Below are 24,074 nucleotides of genomic sequence, written 5' to 3'. Positions count from 1 at the left end.
GTAGAGTAAGAATACTATGTCTCAGGTTCATTATATGTGCAATAAGGCCTATTGAATGCTTCAATACTATAGCATTATTATTATAAAGGAGAGCATTTTACAAGATAAATCCTTAACTCAGGAACTGAAGGGTTAAGTGCATAACGTAATCTGTAAGGAGTTCGCACATGCTCAGTGTGTTCCCTCTACGCAGCGGTAATGCAAGGGGTTGAGAAGATCTGAGACCGATGAAAACAGCTGTACTTGAAGACCCACAATGCATTTCGGCTGGCATTCTGTTCTGATTTTCAGGCTTTGCAGTACATCCACGATGGCTGCGCGAAAACACTACGCGATCATTTAATATGCACCCAACTGACAAAGCAGAGGAAAAGGGTACCACGGGACCAGTCTCAAAATGACCACCGGCTTCAGCTCGAATTCATGTCGATTCGCAGATTATTTTGTTATCTGCGGACTTGACACTGAAAGCGGGCTTGAACCAGATGAACTGTCCGGTAAGTGTCGGGAACGGGCTGGTGAACCAATAGGAATAATTCTGCATGGTATATAATGTCTTTCCTAGCTTATGTTTCTTTTATATAGATTTTAGAGTACAATATTATATTAATGTTTAGAACAATAAAAACATGACAGTTTATTTATAATGAGGATGAAAAAATGGTAATACTGTGTACATCAATAAGTAGGACGGCAACACCAGTGTTCATACAAGTTACTATAGTCTACTTTTCCATTTTATGTTATAACGTTACGTTTAGTCGTTTAGAATGGATTATTCCAATAAATGTTGTTATCTTGAAATGCTCGAGAACTGTAGGCCGTCGATGTTCCATAGCCCAGCTGTAATTAAAGACAACGAAAAACTGTTCATGGATTAATCTCCTCCTGAGTATAGCCAGCACTCATTGAGTGCTCAAAAGCAGGACAGACACACATTTACATACGTAGATCACTGACCTTGATTGGGTGTTTCAGACCTCACCAGAATAAGACATGTTTCTATTTCTACAATTTGTAAATAATAGGGATGTTTCCCCTATCAGTAGTACGTTGATATTACCATACTGTCAATGGTAATTACGCATGCATAAACAAGCATATATATACAAGCAGGTTAGGCCAAAAATAGCTACATCCAAGAAGCACATATGATTTCTTAGTTGTTTATCACATCTGAACGATTTGATTGATTCTCCACTGCCTTCTTACACACTTACCCTCAGTGATAGATTTAAATTAATTGATCAATGCATGGCAGAAAGCAGAGTGCAGAAAACAGAGTGAAACTGGGGGTATCAAGGACCATAAGGTTCTCCCTGGGGGGGCAGAACGCTGAATATGATAGGACGATGTCATTATTAGACTGAGAGGGCCTGCTGTTTCTTCAGAGTGCCATGGGTCTCTGGGGGAGATGAAGATGGTATGTTACATAAAGCAGTTGTGTGTGTGGGGGGGAGAGAAAGTGAACTCTTCCTGAGCTCAGGGTGGTGGGTTAGTTGTGTATGAGTTTGAAAAGAAGTGAAACTGGTGTGGGAGTGCACCTGAAGATGCTGATCTTGGTTTTCTTGTCAACAACAGTTATGTTTATGGAAGGAACTTGTAGAATCTAGGACATTGTTTTCAAAGGACAAGTCAGGCTACATTATTTTTTGGGGTAGCCTAAGGTCTAAGGATATGTAAGTATGTTGCATTTCCCTAAACTCAACTATTACTTTACTACAATCAAGCCCTAAAGTTTTCTTCTGTAAACATCACCTCCTGTTTATGAATATGTACAAATCAGAACAATAATTTATTATACTGCTGAGACATTTTTGTTAGTCTCGCAGGTGGTCGCAATCATGAGTCAGCACAATTTAATTTTGTGTGTGTGTCTCATGAGATGTAATTAGTTGCTCTCTACCTCTGTGACTTGTTTCTGGAGGCTCTCTGGAAAGAACAAACCCTTGTATAGTTCAACAAACACAATGAGCATGCATCCTGTGCCTTGACTGTACAGTTTCCCCTCATAAAGTATCCTAATTTTACAATAATGAGGTATAATGTAGGCAAAGAGAAGACCGTGAACTGCAGTAATAAAAAACATACACAACTCACTGGTTTGTGAGTGGCACCACCCTAGCATGTCTCTCAATTCACTAAACATAGGCCTAAGGTTCTACTTATCATCAAGGGCCATTTTTTTGCAGGAGGGATGGACACATCTTTAGATAACACACGCACAAGATCTCTCTTATGCAAATTTACTTAACACATCTGATGAGATAAATTATTAACAGTATTTGAATTAGTTTTATTTTAAATTTGTTGCAAAGACACGTCACCTTCCTCTCAGTGTAAAAGTGGAAGTAGAATCTTTTACAAGAATCAGTCAAAGAGGTGTTCACTTCTCTGTGGTTTATCTAGAGAGAATTATGCTATTCAAGATTCTTATCATGATTGTTTCCTCTCCTCGAGTACCTGCCTTTCTAATGAGATAGAGACCAGCTGGTGAAAGTTAAAGGGCACTGAGGTGTTCAGCAGGAGATTGCATGTCATTCAGTAATTCGTCAATCTAGGAAGAGTGAATTAGACAAATAATGGTGGTCGTCTGACCAGAGACTAGACTGTAGAAGACTATAGGTTATCCTGTAGGTTCCATACTTGGCCTTCATGTTTTCTCCTGTAGTGACTCACTCAGACAATGGAAAGCCTTTTTGGGGGCTAAGGGTGCTGTTGGCTGAGTTGATATGGGATGAGGAATTTGTCCTCTTTGCCATTCCATGCATAGTTCCAGGGCCATGAGTGCACTGCTGAGACTTGTACCACGGTTTGGTGTAATGGTACGATAGGCTCTTATTAGACATGCTTGTTACAGACAGTTTCCTGAGTCTGTCAGCCACATCTAAGGAATTAAAGCTGTTGGCCTATCAGATATCTCAAGCTGTGTGTAGAATATGTTTTGAATGATATGCTTCCAGGATTCCTTCTCTTGTAAGATTGGATCAGCGAATAGGAAGTGACTGCATGCCTGGCAGGGATTTTGAATAGTGAAGACTGCCTAGGGCCAGACCCTAATGTAACCTTCCTCGTTGTGGTCAAGGATCAACGGGGTAGGTTATAATGGTTAGGGAGCATCTTGTCTAATCAGAGAGGATTACAATACATCACATTTTCCCTTCTGCTTTTTTAGCTAGATCTTACTAGCTGACAAAAACAAAACGCTATTACAATGTTAATGCAATGTCGTAGCAAGCAGACAATACACTAGCAATGTTGTGAGTGTACAACTCTCTATGGGGTGTTGCCACATCACTGAGACATTGTAGGAATGTCTGTGAAAAGTTCATCCCTGTGAGTATATTTGTGAATCTCCTCCAGCTGTACACACACGGCTGTTAGCGTTGGCCTTCCTAAAGCTCTGATGTGGTGAGGTGTTGTCGTGGAAGGATTAGAATTTGTTGGTAACATTTGTAAGATGTTTAATATTCATCAAATGTGTGTAAGTTACTTCTCATCAGAATGGTATTTTTGTGTAATTCTGTGGTGAGGTTGCAGTTATCTGTTCTATGTCAAAACTAAGTTGCATGGGCCGCTGAGAGGGGAGAGGTCAAAGTGTCATCATGTGTAAACATATCTTTCACTCCCTACCTTTTTCCCAGTGGAGAAAGAAGGGTTGCAGTGTCTGGAATCATTCTATGCTCCCTTTTATGTTGTTTCTATCTTAACCTATAGCCTCACCCTCCTCTCCGTGAGTTTGTCCAGGAGGTTGTATTTTGAGTGGGTTGTATCTAAATGACAATTTGATATATGCCTGTTGATTTGGAGGATTGGTTTATGGTTCTGGGGTTTGGGAAAGGAGACAAAGCTGAACGATGAATTATGTCTATGCTGTCTGACTATGTGCGTCTTTACTATTAAAAGGAACTCAGTTGCATTGTAAGGGGGCTCTCAGAGAATTCAGGGGGAGACACTGAATTTATCTGAGAGTCACAGGATTGTGATAGAGCTGATATAATTAAAGATGGACTTTGATAACTAACTCTGACTTGTGAGTGGTTTGCGCTCATGATTTGGTAAATAGAGGAAATTTCCACGACAGTGTCGTGATTGACTAGTGAGTAGATAATCAGGGTTAAGGTGTCTAAGCTTCCTACAGCCTGGCCTCTGTTCTGCTGCTCACCGACTGACTGCAGAGACTGGCTCGTGACAGAGAGTGTGGACACATACACTACTGCCCCTCTGAAAGCTTTACAGTTTATTTCTGGATCAATTGCTCACCACAAATTGTGATTTTCAACCATCCCCCTGGTCCTTATGTCACTCCCCCCATCTCCCCTAACCTCTACTTCCCGTCTCCTCTCCCTACTAGTCCACTGTCATGGTCTGCAAACAAATATACCATTCACACATTTCCACTGAAGATTTACCTTACTGTTTTACCAAAAAGGCTCAGACTTTTCTGTTTCCATCTACGCAAGCCACCCCCCGGGTCTCACTGGGCATAGCTCTTGCAGACCTTCTCTGACTTGGGGCCAAGCCTAGGGTACTTTTCATTTTAATTTACGTACAGTAACAATGGCTACTGTGGCCTTTTAACACCTTCTCACAAGGCAACTGTCTTGATGATGCAGAGGTTGTTGGTTCTGCTCGTTACAAGTCTTAAGTGTCACACTCCTGATGGAAACACATAAGTCTCATTGGAAATGCACCTCGCCCTATCTCTCTACAGTAGAGATCCATGGAGTATGTATCCTCTTAGGGAGTATGTATCCTCTTCGAGAAACAAGGCCTTTGGATAGTTACATGAATGCTTTCTCATGCAGCTATTTTGGTATCTCTTGATAACGCCCTCCACCACAACTATACTCTGTGGAGATACTGCCAGCAGTACGGTTCCTGCTGTGTGCAGGCTATGTGTTCTCAGGAATGAACTTCCTGCTGCCCCTCTTGTTCTCAGGCTGCTGAGACCCAGTTAGCACTAGCAGAGCTGCTTCATATACGGTAGCAACGGTGAGTCGAGGAGCTCTTCTTCTCCCTGGCAGACTGAAGGACTCATGTGCACACAGCAAATAGACAGCCCAGCACAAGCTGCTCTCACTGACCAATCAGAGGAGATTATGGGTGTCATGTGCTAAGTGGACTGAGCAAGCTTCGAGCTGCAGTCTCTATGCAATTAGTCTGTGCTGTGGTGAGTGTGTCGAATAAAGGTGTCCGCATGCTTTCCAGCCGAAACACCTCGGAAGAGTTTGTGCATATATCATGACAACATTTTGTGATGTTTTTGTTCGTATTTGACACCCGTAAGGCTTTTTTTTATCTACACCCCTTCGTCGTTGATTGGTCAACAGTAGGGACTCTTCAATAAAGTCTTTGTTGTCATTCAATGAGAGACGACTTGTTTTCATGCAAATTTTTCATTGAGAAATACTGCACCAAACATCTTAGTTGGATGTAAAATGGTGCGGCTAACATGTCCTCGGCAACAACGTCAAAACTAATGACAGAGTTATTTTTGATTAATTCGGACTATTTTAACGAAGTGTAGACTTGCTACAGCTTCTCAAAAACGATTGCCGCTTTTTTCTTGTTTTTCAAGTGTTTTTTTTTATGGGAGTATGCGAGCACACTCGTTCAGTTCAGCTAGCCAAGTTTGGCTAGGCACTAGCCTAACTGAAGCATGCTGACACCTTAAGAAATATTAAGAATCACAATTAAGGTAGTGTGGTCCATGATACAGGCTCAGTTATCACCCCTCAAAATCTGCTGGGATGTTTGTTGGAGAAAGAGGGGCTTGTCCATACACTGATCTGGCAATTTCACTTCAGGTGAGCAGAAACCTTGTGAAATCATAAGAAACCCCACAATTCATGTCACTTGTGAACACAAGCTGATTTGTTCGTTTTACAGAGTGGTTTGAGTCACACTGGTCTTTCCATGGCTGTATTCTGACTCAAATGGTAAAGTCAGGCAGTCAGGATGGATGGAGCTTTCCAGATAGCCCTTTCTCTGATCACCACCAATGATAGTGGATGCAGACGACACCATTCTGTATACTTCTGGCCCTTCCTTGGACACTGTGCTAACTAACCTCCAAACGAGCTTCAATGCCATTCATCACTCCTTCCGTGGCCTCCAACTGCTCTTAAACGATAGTAAAACCAAATGCATGCTTTTCAACCGTTCACTGCCCGCACCCGCCCGCCCGACTAGCATCACCACCCCGGACGGTTCCGACCTAGAATATGTGGACAACTATAATACCTAGGTGTCTGGCTAGACTGTAAACTCTCCTTCCAGACTCATATTAAACATCTCCAATCCGAAATCAAATCTAGAATCGGCTTTCTATTTCGCAACAAAGCCTCCTTCACTCATGCCGCCAAACTTACCCTAGTAAAACTGACTATCCTACCTAGAGATCGACCCATTATGATTTTTCAACGCCGATACTGATACCGATTATTGGCGGACCAAAAAAGCCGATACCGATTAATCGGCCAATTTTTTTATTTCTAATAATGACAATTACAACAATACTGAACAAACACTTATTTTAACTTAATATAAAACATCAATAAAATCAATTTAGCCTCAAATAAATAATGAAACATGTTCAATTTGGTTTAAATAATACAAAAACAAAAGTGTTGGAGAAGAAAGTAATATGTGCCATGTAAGAAAGCTAACGTTTAAGTTCCTTGCTCAGAACATGAGAACATATGAAAGTTGGTGGTTCTTTTTAACATGAGGCTTCAATATTCCAAGGTAAGAGGTTTTAGGTTGTAGTTAATATATTATTTATAGGATTATTTCTCTCTATACCATTTGTATTTCATATACCTTTGACTATTGGATGTTCTTATAGGCACTATAGTATTGTCAGTGTAACAGTATAGCTTCCGTCCCTCTCCTCGCCCCTACCTGGGCTCGAACCAGGAACACATAGACAACAGCCACACTCGAAGCATCGTTACCCATCGCTCCACAAAAGCCGCGGCCCAAGGGGAATAACTACTCCAAATCTAAAAGCGAGTGACGTTTGAAACAGTATTAGCGCACACCCAGCTAACTAGCTAGCCATTTCACATTGGTTACACTAGCCATTAGGCTGATAGGCTTGAAGTCATAAACAGCGCTGTGCTTGCGAAGAGCTGCTGGCAAAACGCGCGAAAGTGCTGTTTGAATGAATGATTACGGGCCTGCTGCTGCTCAGTCAGACTGCTCTATCAAATCAGACATAATTATAACATAATAACACACAGAAATACGAGCCTTTTGTCATTAATATCATCGAATCCGGAAACTATCATTTTGAAAACAAAACGTTTATTATTTCAGTGAAATACGGAACCGTTCTGTATTTAATCTAACGGTTGGCATCCCTAAGGCTAAATATTCCTGTTACATTGCACAACCTTCATGTTACGGTTTTCTAGGTGTGGTGAAGGAGAGTCGGACCAAACTGCAGCGTGTAGATTTCGATCCATGTTTAATCAAACAAACGTAACATGAATAAACACTAAACACTACAAAACAATAAATGTAATGAAAACCGAAACAGCCTATACTTGTGTCAACTAACAATGCGACAGGAACAAAGACACTAAGGACAAATAGGACAATCACCCACGACAAACTCAAAGAATATGGCTGCCTAAATATGGTTCCCAATCAGAGACAACGATAAACACCTGCCTCTGATTGAGAACCACTCCAGACAGCCATAGACTTAGCTAGATACCCCACTACGCTACAATCCCAATACCAACACCAAAACCCCAAGACAAAACACACCCCAATACAAAAACCCCATGCCACACCCTGGCCTGACCAAATACATAAAGATAAACACAAAATACTTAGACCAGGGCGTGACAGAACCCCCCCCCCTAAGGTGCGGACTCCCGAACGCACCTCAAAACAATAGGGAGGGTCCGGGTGGGCGTCTGTCCATGGTGGCGGCTCCGGCGCAGGACGTGGAACCCACTCAGTTAATGTCTTAGTCCCCTCTCCTCGCGTCCCTGGATAGACCACCCTCGCCACCGACCATGGCCTAGTAGTCCTCACCCAGAACCTCACTGGACTGAGGAGCAGATCGGGACTGAAGGACAGCTCGGGACTGAGGCAGCACGGGACTGAGGGGAAGCTCGGGAGTGAGAGAAAGCTCGGGAGTGAGAGAAAGCTCGGGAGTGAGAAGAAGCTCAGGAGTGAGAAGAAGCTCAGGAGTGAGAAGAAGCTCAGGAGTGAGAGAAAGCTCAGGAGTGAGAGAAAGCTCAGGAGTGAGAAGAAGCTCAGGAGTGAGAGAAAGCTCAGGAGTGAGAAGAAGCTCAGGAGTGAGAAGAAGCTCAGGAGTGAGAAGAAGCTCAGGAGTGAGAAGAAGCTCAGGAGTGAGAAGAAGCTCAGGAGTGAGAGAAAGCTCAGGAGTGAGAAGAAGCTCAGGCAGGTAGATAGATCTACCAGATCCTGGCTGGCTGGTGGTTTCAGCAGATCCTGGCTGACTGGCAGATCCAGGCTGACTGGCAGATCTGGAAGATCCTGGCTGACTGGCAGATCTGGAAGAGTCTGGTTGACTGGCAGATCTGGAAGAGTCTGGTTGACTGGCAGATCTGGAAGAGTCTGGTTGACTGGCAGATCTGGAAGAGTCTGGTTGACTGGCAGATCTGGAAGAGTCTGGTTGACTGGCAGATCTGGAAGAATCTGGTTGACTGGCAGATCTGGAAGAGTCTGGTTGACTGGCAGATCTGGAAGAGTCTGGTTGACTGGCAGATCTGGAAGAGTCTGGTTGACTGGCAGATCTGGAAGAGTCTGGTTGACTGGTAGATCTGGAAGAGTCTGGTTGACTGGCAGATCTGGAAGAGTCTGGTTGACTGGCAGATCTGGAAGAGTCTGGCTGACTGGCGGATCTGGAAGAGTCTGGCTGACTGGTGGATCTGGAAGAGTCTGGCTGACTGGTGGATCCTGGCTGACTGGTGGATCTAACTGATCCTGACAGACTGGCGACGCTGGGCAGACTGGCGGCGCTGGGCAGACTGGCGGCGCTGGGCAGACTGGCGACGCTGGGCAGACTGGCGACGCTGGGCAGACTGGCGGTGCTGGGCAGACTGGCGATGCTGGGCAGACTGGCGGCACTGGCGGCGCTGGGCAGACTGGCGGCTCCTTGCAGACTGACCGCTCCTTGCAGACTGGCAGCTCCTTGCAGACTGGCAGCTCCATGCAGACTGGCAGCTCCTTGCAGACTGGCATCTCTGGCTGCTCTATGCAGACGGACATCTCTGGCTGCTTCATGCAGACTGACAGCTCTGGCTGCTCCATGTAGACTGGCTGCTTCATGCAGACTGGCAGCTCGGGCTGCTTCATGTAGACTGACGGCTCTGGCTGCTCCATGCAGACTGACAGCTCTGGCTGCTCCATGTAGACTGGCATCTCTGGCTGCTCCATGTAGACTGGCATCTCTGGCTGCTCCATGCAGACTGGCAGCTCCTTGCAGACTGGCATCTCTGGTTGCTCTATGCAGACTGACAGCTCTGGCTGCTTCATGCAGACTGACAGCTCTGGCTGCTCCATGTAGACTAGCTGCTTCATGCAGACTGGCAGCTCGGGCTGCTTCATGTAGACTGACAGCTCTGGCTGCTCCATGCAGGCTGGCAGCTCTGGCCTCTCCATGCAGGCTGGCAGCTCCAGCTGCTCCATGCAGGCTGACAGCTCTGGCTGCTCCATGCAGGCTGGCAGCTCTGGCTTCTCCATGCAGGCTGGCAGCACCAGCTGCTCCATGCAGGCTGGCAGCTCTGTCTGTGCTGAACAGGCGGGAGACTCCGGCAGCGCAGGAGAGGAGAGAGGCTCTGGCTGCGCTGAACAGGCGGGAGACTCCAGCAGCGCAGGAGAGGAGAAAAGCGCTGGCTGCGCTGAACAGGCGGGAGACTCCGGCAGCGCAGGAGAGGAGAAAGGCTCTAGCTGCGCTAAACAGGCGGGAGACTCCTGCAGCGCAGGAGAGGAGAAAAGCGCTGGCTGCGCTGAACAGGCGAGGCGCACTGAAGGCCTGGTGCGTAGTGCTGGAACTGGTGGTACTGGATCGAGGACACGCACAGGAAGCCTGGTGCGGGGAGCTGCTACCGGAGGACTGGAGTGTGGAGGTGGCACAGGATGGGCTAGACCGTGAAGGCGTACTGGAGATCTTGAGAGCAGTGTTGGCACAGGACGTGCAAGGCTAGGGATGTGCACAGGAGGCCTGGTGCGTGAGGCTGGCACCAACTTCACCAGCCGACTAACACGCATCTCAGGACGAGTATGGAGCGCTAACCCAGGTGCCATCAAATCCCCGACACGTTCCGTCGGGCGAATTCCATGCAAAAAGCACCAACACAGCAACTCCCTCATTTCTCTCTCCTCCAATTTCCCCATTAACTCCTTCACAGTCTCTGTTTCGCTCACCTCCAACACCGGCTCTGGTTCTGGTCTCCTCCTAGGCTCCTCACGATAAACAGGGAGAGTTGGCTCAGGTCTATCTCCTGACTCAGCCACTCTCCCTCTGAGCCCCCCCCCCAATAAATTTATTGGGGTGACTTTCGGGTTTCGCTCTGCGCCGCCGTGTCTGTTTCTCCAACTCCATTCGCCTATAGCCCTCTTCGCACTGCTCTAGCGAATCCCAGGCGGGCTCAGGCACTCTCTCTGGGTCGGCCGCCCACCTGTCTATTTCATCCCACGTCGTATACTCCATGCTTCTGCTGTCCATAACCTCCTCATAACACCGCTGTTGCTGCCTTTGTTGCCTCTCCTCTTTCGGCTGCTCCTGCCTGTTGACACGGCGCTTGGTCCGTTGGTGGTGGGTGATTCTGTTACGGTTTTCTAGGTGTGGTGAAGGAGAGTCGGACCAAACTGCAGCGTGTAGATTTCGATCCATGTTTAATCAAACAAACGTAACATGAATAAACACTAAACACTACAAAACAATAAACGTAATGAAAACCGAAACAGCCTATACTTGTGTCAACTAACAATGCGACAGGAACAAAGACACTAAGGACAAATAGGACAATCACCCATGACAAACTCAAAGAATATGGCTGCCTAAATATGGTTCCCAATCAGAGACAACGATAAACACCTGCCTCTGATTGAGAACCACTCCAGACAGCCATAGACTTCGCTAGATACCCCACTACGCTACAATCCCAATACCAACACCAAAACTCCAAGACAAAACTCACCCCAATACAAAAACCCCATGCCACACCCTGGCCTGACCAAATACATAAAGATAAACACAAAATACTTAGACCAGGGCGTGACACTTCAATGTATGTCATAATTATGTAAAATTCTGGCAAATTAGTTCGCAATGAGCCAGGCAGCCCAAACTGTTGCATATACCCTGACTCTGCGTGCTTGAACGCAAGAGAAATGACACAATTTCACCTGGTTAATATTGCCTGCTAAACTGGATCAGTAGTTATAACTAGTGATTATGATTGATTATTTTTTATAAGATAAGTTTAATGCTAGCTAGCAATTTACCTTGGCTTCTACTACATTTGCGTAACAGGCAGGCTACTCGTGGAGTGCAATGGTTAGAGCATTGGACTAGTTAACTGTGCGGTTGTAAGATTGGAACCCCTGAGCTGACAAGGTGAAAATCTGTCGTTCTGCCCCTGAGCAAGGCAGTTAACCCACAGTTCCTAGGCAGTCATTGAAAATAAGAATGTGTTCTTAACTGACTTGCCTAGTTAAATAAAAGGTATAACCATTTTTTTTACAAAATTTATCGGAAATCAGCTCCCAAAAATACCGATTTCCGATTGTTATGAAAACTTGAAATCGGCCCTAATTAATCCGCCATTCCGATTAATCGGTCGACCTCTAATCCTGCCGATCCTTGACTTCGGCGATGTCATCTACAAAATAGCTTCCAACACTCTACTCAGCAAACTGGATGCAGTCTATCACAGTGCCATCCATTTTTGTTACCAAATCACCTTATACCACCCACCACTGCGACCTGTATGCTCTAGTCGGCTGGCCCTCGCTACATATTCATCGCCAGATCCACTGGCTCCAGGTCATCTATAAGTCTTTGCTAGGTAAAGCTCCACCTTATCTCAGTTCACTGGTCACGATAACCACACCCACCCATAGCACATCCCCACTCATCCTGTCCTTCTCAGGCAGTTTTCTGTAATCTGTATAGAGGATACACTGTACAGTATGTTTGTATTGGCTCACAGAGCCCATATATCCGTACAGGAAGCCTCCGTCATCTTTCTCCAAGACACTGTCCCTTATTGGGTTACACCACCAGGACTTAAAACAGATGTGTCCTTTAGAGGGTTATTTGTCTTAAGAACCGGAACTGGAGTCCGCCTGAAGATATAGGCCTAGGAATGTTCTGTATCAACACTGTACTGACTATGTTCTCTTATAAGAGTTCAAGCCCCTATAATGAGCAGACATTGTGACTTGCCAAAGGACATCCATTTTAGAGGAGAATGATTCGAGTCTCTCTAGGGGAGGTATAAAATTTTTTCTTCCGATGTAGAAATGTAAAAAGCTGTCAGTAAAAAAGCATATTTCACTTTCATAAGGGGGCTCTGACTGTCAACGTGTTGACGTTAGGAATATGGGGACTGAGGGTAGAAATGATAAGGCTGAGGTGAATGAGGATGAGCTGTCTGTCTCAGAATGCCTCTGTGCTGTGACCAGTGCATGATTAGCCCCTCCAGATCATGAGCTCTGACGGGGGAACAGAAACCCACTATCTCCCTGTCCACTGCCTAAACATGGCCTGAAGCTTTCCTCTGTAGAGCACTGCATTTCCAAAGAGACAAGATAGTCATCTGCCCCCTCTCCCATTTTCTCTTTGATATTTAATAGATTTTTTTGCACAAAGCCTCTTAAGATGGGACTGTTATTTATTTATTTTTTCATGGAACTCCCTTTGTCCTCTTCTTTTCAATTCAATATGATGAAGTTATTAAGGTCCAAAGCTGTGTGATCTCCAGAAAATACTCTTCATATCCAGTAAGACAGACTAGTAATTATTAAATGTGATCCGTTCCAAGGCAACATGGACAGAGGTCTCATAATTTTTTGCCATATCACGATCACAATGTAATTTTTGAAAAAACTATTTAACTAACCAGCTAATATCTCTCTCCCTTAGTATGCCATGCACATGCTATAATCTTTTCATGACACTGACTTTGCCATCAGGGGGCAGTTATATCACTGGCTGCAGCAGCCAAAACGTGGCAAACTTGATGACAAAACCTTCCTTTATGCGACAGTGTTGGGGTGCAGGGTGAGACTAGATTAGCATATGTATTAGGGGCCCTCCTGCCAGGCCGACGTGATTGGCTGGCTACAACTTGGACCTGCTGAGTACATGGGGACAGGCAGCTGACACAACCCACACACACTCACTCTGAGCCCCCCCCCGCACCACACTATTCAAATGCTAACATCCCTTGAGTTTCCCAGAAATTCCCTCAGTGAATGACATCACTATAAAGCCCCCCGCACATGCTCAGTGTGTCTGCACTCATATTCGCTGCCTATTAATAATTCATAGGTGTTTTAAAGGAGCTCAAGTCCTAAGGAAGTTTCCTCGGGCATCTTACAGTGTCTAACTAAATAGTGTTTAAGCAAATCTGTAACCCTGTGGAATTGAATAATGACTGTTGAAGTGTGTTATACACATGGAAGTATAATTCAATAGGGGAAACAAGTGTGTGTGCCCTTAAAAAATCTAGCCCTCCGGCTCTCTCCTTTCTGTACTTTTATGTAATTCAAAATCACTTTTCGACTCGAGAAGTTGATACTGAGAAGAATCCAAGCCATCCTTTATTGAGCAATACACATAATAGTTCTCTATATTCTGAGATTATAAAAGGCAGATTTCTACACTGAACAAAAATATTAACGCAATATGTAAAGTGTTGGTCCCATATTTCATGAGCTGAAATAAAGGATCCCAGAAATGTTCCATACACACAAAAAGCTTATTTCTCTCAAATGTTGTGCACGCATTTGTTTACATCCCTGTTAGTGAGCCTTTCTCATTTGCCAAGATAATCCATCCACCTGACCGGAGTGGCATATCAAGAAGCTGATTAAACAGCATGATCATTACACAGGTGCACCTTGTGCTGGGACAATAAATGGTCACTCTAAAATGTGTAGTTTTGTCATACAACACAATGCCACAGATGTCTAAATTTTTTAAGTAGCGTGCAATTGGCATGCTGACTGCAGGAATGTCCACCAGAGCTGTTGCCAGATAATTTAATGTTAATTTCTCTACCATAAGCCGCCTCCAACGTCATTTTAGAAAATTTGACAGTACATCCAACTGGCTTCACAATCGCAGACCATGTGTATGGCGTTGTGTGGGCGAGCGGTTTGCTGATGTCAATGTTGTGAACAGAGTGTCCTGTGGTGGTGGGGTTATGGTATGGGCAGACATAAGCTACGGACAACAAGCATTTTTTATCAATAGCAATTTGAATGCACAAAAATACCATGACGAGATCCTGAGGCCCATTGTGAGGCCTGTTTTTATTTAAGGTATCTGTGACCAACAGATGCATATCTGTATTCCCAGTCATGTGAATTTCATAGATTGGGGCCTAATTTCTTTCTTTCAATTGACTGATTTCCTCATATGAACTGTAACTCAGTACAATCTTGGAAAATGTTGCATGTTGGGGTTATATTTTTGTTCAGAATACAGTATATATACATTCACTATGGGGTGTGCATGGTCCAAACATGCCTTGAGACCTCTCTGCAGTTCCTGACTCTGGATGTCAAAGCTCAAGTCATACAGAACTGGAATAAATGCTTCACATAAGGAAACCTGCCTTTACATCCCAGGCAGAGTTCATGACTGGAGAAAAGCTTGTAGAATAAGCTAACTCTGCCCTCTCAGCACCCTGAGGCTCTCTCTATCTCCTCTGCTCCGCTCTGTGGAAACAGAAAGCCTTTCTTATAAAGGGGGTTAAGACGGCTGCACGGCAGAGGAGCAGATAGCATTTTTACGAAAGCGATGATGCAGACTGACTCCCTCATTACCTCTTAGCCTGTCTGTCCATTTGATCTTAGCTCTGCTTCAGCTCTGCTGCTGAGGAGGCAGTCTGCCATGAAGAAAGGCTCACGCTGCTTCTGTTGAAAGGTAATGGAGACAATTAATTTTCAACATTGGTCACAGCCAATGTGGCCAGGCCATGTTGAGTCACATGATCGGGATACTCCTCTGTTTGACAGGGAAAAGCAATGATTGGCTGCCACTGGGGCGCTGCTTCCTCAATAGACTATACTGGAAAGAGTTCAGTCTTTTCATAAAGTTAGAGAAAACATGCTTTCAGTCCTACTCATCCTTTGGAATTGTCTCCCTTTGCCATTAAGCAAGATTTTTATAGAGTGAGTGAGTTGGTTCAGTGAAAAAGAGCACATTACCCATGTCTCCTTTACGACAAGTCCTAGAAGGTCATTCTGTATATGTTACCCCTGGTTACAGTGTCCGTACAGTACATCTCTCTGTGGAAGCTACAAACCCTGAAAGCACTACCAGCAGCCAGACTGGAAATGCCAGACAAGAATGACAGTCTTTTCTGTTCACCCCCAGATAATGTTACGAAAAAGCCTAGCAAGACACTAGATAGTGTTTAGGAGCAGAGGATTCATTCACATTGCCACTAACTTTAACTGAATGCTACATTAATCTGTTCTTACACTGAACAAACATATAAACGCAACATGTAAAGTGTTGGTCCCATGTTTCATGAGCTGAAATAAAAGATCCCATACATTTCTCTCAAATGTTGTGCACAAATTTGTTTACATTCCTGTTAGTTAGCGTTTCTCCTTTGCCTACATTCTCCATCCACCTGACAGGTGTGGAATATCAAGAAGCTGATTAAACAGGATGATCATTACACAGGTGCACCTTTAGCCGGGGACAATAAAAGGCCACTCTAAAATGAGCAGTTTTGTCACACAACACAATGCCACAGATATCTTAAGTTTTGAGGGAGTGTGCAATTGGCATGCTGACAGCAGGAATGTCCACCAGAGCTGTTGCCAGATAATTAAATGTTAATTACTCTACCATAACCCCCTTCCAACGTTGTTTTAGAGAATTTGGCAGTATGTCCAAACGGCCTCACAATTGCAGACCATGGTGTTGTGTGAGCGAGCGCTTTGCTAACGTCAACGTTATGAACAGAGGGCCCCATGGTGGCAGTGGGGTTATGGTATGGGCAGGCGTAAACTATGGACAAGGAATGCAATTACATTTTATTGATGGCAATTTGAATGTACAGAGATACCATGACGAGATCCTGAGGCCTATTGTCCTGCCATTCATCTGCCGCCATCACATCATGTTTCAGCATGATCATGCACGGCCCCATGTCTCAAGGATCTGTAAACAATTCCTGGAAGCTAAAAATGTCCCAGTTCTTCCATGGCCTGCATACTCACCAGACTTGTCACCTATTGTGCATGCTTGGGATGCGTGTTCCAGTTCCCGTCAATATCCAGCAACTTTGCACAGCCATTAAAGAGGAGTGGGACAACATTCCACAATCAACAGCCTAAAAATTTTTTTTACTAGGCAAGTCAGTTAAGAACAAATTGTTATTTTCAATGACGGCCTAGGAACAGTGGGTTAACTGCCTGTTCAGGGGCAGAACGACAGATTTGTACCTTGTCAGCTCAGGGATTCGAACTTGCAACCTTTCGGTTACTAGTCCAATGCTCTAACCACTAGGCTACCCTGCCGCCCCTGCATGTGAAGGAGATGTGCTGCATGAGTCAAATGGTGGTCACACCAGATACTGACTGGTTTTCAGATCCAAGACCCTACCTTTTTTTTTAAAGGTATCTGTGACCAACATACAGCATATCTGTATTCCCAGTCATGTAAAAATCCATAGATTAGGGCCTCATTTATTTATTTAAATTGACTGATTTCCTTATATGATCTGTAGCTCAGTAAAATCATAGAAATGGTTGCGTGTTGCATTTATATTTTTGTTCAGTATAATTAGTTTCTTCATCATTATGCTTCATATTGTTGGCATACTCTCCCTCCCCTAGTTGTGTGCATCGTTAGTGTCATTTTAACCTAATTTGCATATGACACACCCACACCATGTAACATGGACAACCATGACCCATGTTCCTATGTGTTATGTAGGCATACCACCCTGATGCCACATTGAGGTAGGGAAAAAATAAGCTACTTTAGTAGTATTCATTTTGGCGGTGTCCAGTATTTCTAATACATGTTCCTGCAACTTTGTGGTCTACTGTATTGAACAAGTCCCCCTTCACACACATTTTTCAGAGCTGTCCCCTTTTCCAGATGTGTTTCATTGTGGGTGTGAAATGGCTGCATTCATTATTACAATTCTGAATAGTGTAGATCGAATTCCATGAAATACTTTCAAAGAGAAAATGGGTATGAGAAAAATAGTACATTTTGATAACTTTTATATAGACAGCCAACATAGTAAATAGACTACCATGACCCATGTTCCTATACCACCCTTAGTGCTATAATCAAGTAGTGTCAGTAAGGTACATACTTTCGTGATGTGAAGTAGCAGACCATAATGAAAGTTTGATGAAAAATTGTTTTCACCTGGTCTTCTGAGAAATGCAATGCTCTGGAGAGGATGTTCCAATTAACTGACAATGGAAGAATAAGGAGTAGAGGGCATGAAGCTCTGTGCTTTCTCTTAAGGTCACAGTCAAAATGATGACCTCTTAGTTTTTGTGCAGTGGGTGTCCTGATGTAGGAAGCTCCCTAGGCATTTTAAAAGAAATCAGAACAACAATTTGCAGTATTCTGTATGAGATTCCTCCACTGATACAGTACATTGAGACATCAGTCAGATGTGCTGTATGAAAAGAGGACCACTGGTTTTCACCACGATTGTCTCAGATATTTGTAAACAAATGGTTCTCTGCTGTCACAAAGGGGTCTCCTGCCCACAGCTGTGTGTCTCCAGGTGTTTAGCTACGCATCCCATTCTCACAGGAAAGCTTCTCTGCCGCCTGCTCCCTGTCTGTCTTACTAATCGTCTGACGTTATGCTGCTGGAGTCAACATGGAGTGAACCCATCCATCTCAGTCCACTCAGTTATTCATGGCCAGTGACTGGTATAAGATAGAGGATTTGAAATCCCCATCCATACAAGTGTCTTGGATAGATGGAGCAGTTACTCATTACCCGTCTTGTCCCCTTGACGTAAAGAGTTACTGGTGGCTGTTAATCAACAGGGCTGATTTACTAAGCTCTGCTCCATATGTTAGAAGTATGCCCTTTCTTATTTCTCATTCAAGGAAGTGATTAAACCCCTAGATCCTCTACCCCTATCCCATTCATCTCTGCTCTGTCATGTTTTCTTATACAGCCACCATGTGGACATATTGCGCTGTGAGACGAGGCTGCTGGCCTCCCTCATCTTTATGTAGTGTGACGTCTGATGTGGTGTAGTAATACCCCATAGGATAATCCATTGTCCTGAGAGGTGGGTTTGCTCTGAAGGCGCCTCATGCTCAAGAACATGGTGTCGTGTCGTGCAGAGTCCAATGCTGGCAAGCTTTACACCACTCCAGCCAACGCTTTGTATTGTGTATTCTATCTTAGGCTTGTGTGCGGCTGCTCTGCCATGGAAACCCATTTCATGAAGCTCCCGACGAAAAGTTATTGTGCTGACATTACTTCCAGAGTCAGTTTGGAACTCGGTAGTGGCCTACTACTTGTGACTTTAGGTAGTCCATGGATGAGTCCAGTACTTTGTGTGCATAGGCATGTGTACTAAACCTACTGGCAGAGAAATAATGAATTAAGTGGCCCATGACAGTGGCTTTTAACACCAACAAATGCATGTTAAACAAGAGTGTTAATTGTTCACTTTTTTCATAGCTATTAGGGGCCCTGCCTTTGACAGTCTTCAGCATTAAATACATAACAAGGAAAACCAGGCTAATTTATATGGTGATGTATAGGCCTACTGTTTTAAGGTGCATTATAGAGACTACAGACTTCTGTATCATGTTCTCCTTAACATTGTTGTGGGGCTTCCTCTCTGAGGAAACCTACTGGACAAATACTAAAATAGCAGATTTTCCATGATAATTTATGAAATTATGATATGGACTATCTTTGGCATGTATGTTTCTCGGTCATGGGTGGCACACACTGGGATATGGGGGAGGGGAGTGGGTGGGGTATATCCCATTTCCCCCCACATGATATCACTGAAGAGACACACACGAATGTACAGACACATGCATACATTGTGATATTGTTGTGTGGTGGTGTTAAACATGTTGTATTGTAGATGTATTGGTGTAATAATGTTACATGATGTACTTTTGTATATTTTGTTGTATATGTAATGTAAGTGTTTTTATATAGTTTTGGACCCCAGGAAGAGGGATCCCTAATAAATAATACTGACCTGGCTGACACAGAGAGGAAGGGCCAGTGCTTTCTGAACTGACCCTGACTCATTGTGACTTTGGCTAGTCCATGGATGAGACCAGTACCGTGTGTGAATAGGCATGTGTACCTGGCCTACTGGCAAATAAATAATTAATTCAGTGGCCCATGACAGTGGCTTTTAAACACCCAAAAATGATTGTCAAACAAGTGTTAATTTATCACTTTTTTCTTGGCTATTAGGGGCCCTGCCTTGAACAGTATTCAGAGCTAACTATATTACAATGAAAACCAGTCATAACACTAACCTACATAGTGATGTATAGGCCTAGTGTTCTGTGGTGCATTATATAGGCTACTAATGTTCACATCATATTTTCAATAGTTGTGGGGCTTTCTCTCTGAGGAAACCTGAAAGTAAACAGCAGATTAAGCAGTTAATTCTACATCCACGATTTTCTTGCCCAGGTACCCCCTCCCAGGCAAACCAGCGACCCATCATATGTTAGCAAAAAATATATATATCACGTCAACAGGTGAATGAGAATTGTCCCCCACAATGAAATTGGGGAGGGGACTGTGGATCTGTCTCTGTCCATTTGTACGTTAGTCACACGATATCTCAGACAGCACTGGGACGATTTTGACTAAACTCGGGTGAATGATGTGTCTTGCCATAGAGATCCGGAATTTACAAAATTACATTGATTGGTCAAAGGTTTGAGCTATAGTAATTAACTGAAGTGTTAGTCACACGGAATATCTCTATTGACCCAAGGGGGGCACTGCATCATTTATCTGGGACGACTTGTTAACTGTTGCCTTGTTGCAAGAAGTAATCAACATTTTAAAATGAATAGATTTGGGACATCGTTTTTCATTATTTTTACCTCCCCACATTATAATTGGAAGAGGAAGTGTAATCTCTAACATAGCCTATTAGCTAGAAAGGTAACGGCAAACACGTTTGCTAAGAACAGCTGTTTAGCTGGTTCAACAAACACAATACATTTGTTATTTTCTTCAAAATAACATTTCTAATCAAATTTAGTAAAAATTCTAAATAATAAACAATTCAAACAATAAGCAATCAATCAACGTAAGTTAATGAAATGAGAAACTAACAAAAGAAATGCAGTCAATCAACAAAAACAGGTAACAATCAAACAGGTAACAATCATCAGGTTCCCAAGCTTTTTATAATCAAATCAAATCCAAGCGCACTTTAAAATGTTATTTTTTTGCCATCATTGTAAGCCTGCCACACACACACTAAAATATACATATATTAAACATAAGAATGAGTGTGAGTGTTTGTCACAACCCAGCTCGTAGGAAGTGACAGAGAGCTCTTATAGAACCAGGGCACAAATAATAATAATCAATCATTTTGCTCTTTATTTAGCCATCTTACATATATAACCTTATTTGTTCATCAAAAATTGTCAATAACTCACCACAGGTTAATGAGAAGGCTGTGCTTGAAAGGATGCACATAACTCTGCAATGTTGGGTTGTATTAGAGAGAGTCTCAGTTTTAAATCATTTCCCACACACAGTCTGTGCCTGTATTTAGTTTTCATGCTAGTGAGGGCCGAGAATCCACTCTCACATAGGTACATGGTTGCATAGGACATCAGTGTCTTAACAGCGCAAAAACTCTGGCATTGGCTTCTGATTAAATTAAATTTTCACAGAACCGCTTGTTGCAATTTCGATGAGGCTCTCTTGTTCAGATTTCGGTAAGTGGACTGGAGGCAGGGCATGAAAGGGATAACGAATCCAGTTGTTTCTGTCATCCGTTTCGGGAAAGTATCTGCGTAATTGCGCACCCAACTCATTCAGGTGCTTCGTTATATCACATTTGACATTGTTTGTAAGCTTGAGTTAATTTGCACACACAAAAATCATACAACGCTGGAAAGACCTGTGTGTTGTCCTTGTTAATCCAGACAGACAAGAGCTCTAACTTGTTAATCATAGCCTCAAGAAAAAACATCACCCAGTACTGTGTGTGAATAGGCATGTGTACCTGGCCTACTGGCAGAGAAATAACTAATTCAGTCGCCCATGACAGTGGCTTTTAAACACCCACAAATGCTTGTTAAACAAGTGTTAATTGATCACTTTTTTCTTGGCTATCAGTTGCCTTGCCTTGTGCAGTATTCAGAGCTAACTATATTACAATGAAAACCAGCTATAACACCACCTTACATAGTGATGTATAGACCTGTGTTTTGTTGTGCATTATATAGGCTACTAATGTTCACATCATATTCTCATTAACATAGGTGTGGGGCTTCCTCTTTGAGGGAACCTACTAGACAAATACTAAAAGAGCAAATTTTCCATGAATCTTTATGAAATCATGATATGGACTCTCTTTGGCATGTACGTTTCTCGGTCATGGGTGGCACACAATGGGATATGGGGGAGGGGAGTGGGTGGGGTATATGCACATTTTTACATTAACATATATCTAGACTTATAGTTGTACAGTAGCCAGGTTTTCATGACTGGATAGATAGCATGATGAATGCCGTGTTCTCTGTGCTCTCTGTTTGTCTCCTGTCTGATTGTGCCTAGTATTGTTGACATACCACTCCATTGTTTGGCTAGTCTAATTGTTCACAATTCTGGCCTAGTTTCCAGCCCAGCATTCTAGGCTATGGACGTGAAAGTAAACAGCAGATTAAGCAGTTAATTCTACAGCCACGATTTTCTTGCCCAGGTACCCCCTCCCAGGCAAACCAGCGACCCATCATATGTTTGCAAAAAATATATATATATCACGTCTTGCCTTATCATCAGGTGAATGACAATTGTCCCCCACAATGAAATTGGGGAGGGGATTGTGGTTCTGTCTCTGTCCATTTGTACGTTAATCAAACGATATCTCAGACAGCACTGGGACGATTTTGACTAAACTCGGGTGAATGATGTGTCTTGCCATAGAGATCCGGAATTTACAAAATTACATTGATTGGTCAAAGGTTGGAGCTATAGTAATTAACTGAAGTGTTAGTCACACGGAATATCTCTATTGACCCAAGGGGGGCACTGCATCATTTATCTGGGACGACTTGTTAACTGTTGCCTTGTTGCAAGAAGTAATCAACATTTTAAAATGAATAGATTTGGGACATCGTTTTTCATTATTTTTACCTCCCCACATTATAATTGGAAGAGGAGGTGTAATCTCTAACATAGCCTATTAGCTAGAAAGGTAACGGCAAACGCGTTTGCTAAGAACAGCTGTTTAGCTGTTTCAACAAACACAATACATTTGTTATTTTCTTCAAAATAAAATTTCTAATCAAATTTAGTAAAAATTCTAAATAATAAACAATTCAAACAATAAGCAATCAATCAACGTAAGTTAATGAAATGAGAAACTAACAAAAGAAATGCAGTCAATCAACAAAAACAGGTAACAATCAAACAGGTAACAATCATCAGGTTCCCAAGCTTTTTATAATCAAATCAAATCCAAGCGCACTTTAAAATGTTATTTTTTTGCCATCATTGTAAGCCTGCCACACACACACTAAAATATACATATATTAAACATAAGAATGAGTGTGAGTGTTTGTCACAACCCAGCTCGTAGGAAGTGACAAAGAGCTCTTATAGAACCAGGGCACAAATAATAATATAATAATAATCAATCATTTTGCTCTTTATTTAGCCATCTTACATATATAACCTTATTTGTTCATCAAAAATTGTCAATAACTCACCACAGGTTAATGAGAAGGCTGTGCTTGAAAGGATGCACATAACTCTGCAATGTTGGGTTGTATTAGAGAGAGTCAGTTTTAAATCATTTCCCACACACAGTCTGTGCCTGTATTTAGTTTTCATGCTAGTGAGGGCCGAGAATCCACTCTCACATAGGTACATGGTTGCATAGGACATCAGTGTCTTAACAGCGCAAAAACTCTGGCAGTGGCTTCTGATTAAATTACATTTTCACAGAACCGCTTGTTGCAATTTCGATGAGGCTCTCTTGTTCAGATTTCGGTAAGTGGACTGGAGGCAGGGCATGAAAGGGATAACGAATCCAGTTGTTTCTGTCATCCGTTTCGGGAAAGTATCTGCGTAATTGCGCACCCAACTCATTCAGGTGCTTCGTTATATCACATTTGACATTGTTTGTAAGCTTGAGTTAATTTGCACACACAAAAATCATACAACGCTGGAAAGACCTGTGTGTTGTCCTTGTTAATCCAGACAGACAAGAGCTCTAACTTGTTAATCATAGCCTCAAGAAAAAACATCACCCAGTACTGTGTGTGAATAGGCATGTGTACCTGGCCTACTGGCAGAGAAATAACTAATTCAGTCGCCCATGACAGTGGCTTTTAAACACCCACAAATGCTTGTTAAACAAGTGTTAATTGATCACTTTTTTCTTGGCTATCAGTTGCCTTGCCTTGTGCAGTATTCAGAGCTAACTATATTACAATGAAAACCAGCTATAACACCACCTTACATAGTGATGTATAGACCTGTGTTTCGTTGTGCATTATATAGGCTACTAATGTTCACATCATATTCTCATTAACATAGGTGTGGGGCTTCCTCTTTGAGGGAACCTACTAGACAAATACTAAAAGAGCAAATTTTCCATGAATCTTTA

The 24,074-nt window shown here is 43.1% G+C and overlaps 1 protein-coding gene and 3 non-coding genes across 7 annotated transcripts in view; 1 reads left to right on the top strand and 3 right to left on the bottom strand.

The window, feature by feature from the left end:
• Positions 1–255: 255 nt before the first annotated feature.
• LOC109888454 (DENN domain-containing protein 5A) overlaps positions 256–24,074 on the top strand; it is a 70,637-nt gene continuing 46,818 nt past the window's right edge. For 3 of the 4 annotated variants that reach the window (XM_031813915.1, XM_031813923.1, XM_031813910.1), the window contains exon 1: positions 256–497. In XM_031813915.1, the coding sequence (XP_031669775.1) occupies positions 398–497 (100 nt within the window). In that variant the 5' untranslated portion in view covers positions 256–397. The remainder of the gene's footprint in view (positions 498–24,074) is intronic. The other variant, XM_031813933.1, reaches the window with a different exon arrangement.
• On the bottom strand, positions 19,064–19,118 carry LOC116371896 (U7 small nuclear RNA). The gene has a single exon (XR_004209063.1). It is a non-coding gene; the product is annotated as a U7 small nuclear RNA (small nuclear RNA).
• Positions 21,727–21,781, bottom strand: LOC116371893 (U7 small nuclear RNA). The gene has a single exon (XR_004209060.1). It is a non-coding gene; the product is annotated as a U7 small nuclear RNA (small nuclear RNA).
• LOC116371888 (U7 small nuclear RNA) lies at positions 24,008–24,062 on the bottom strand. Its single transcript, XR_004209059.1, has one exon. It is a non-coding gene; the product is annotated as a U7 small nuclear RNA (small nuclear RNA).

Source organism: Oncorhynchus kisutch, linkage group LG3 (assembly GCF_002021735.2).
Source record: "Oncorhynchus kisutch isolate 150728-3 linkage group LG3, Okis_V2, whole genome shotgun sequence".
Classification (NCBI taxonomy): domain Eukaryota; kingdom Metazoa; phylum Chordata; class Actinopteri; order Salmoniformes; family Salmonidae; genus Oncorhynchus; species Oncorhynchus kisutch.
Note: the sequence above shows the minus strand (reverse complement) of the source record. Positions and strands in the feature narration are given on the sequence as shown.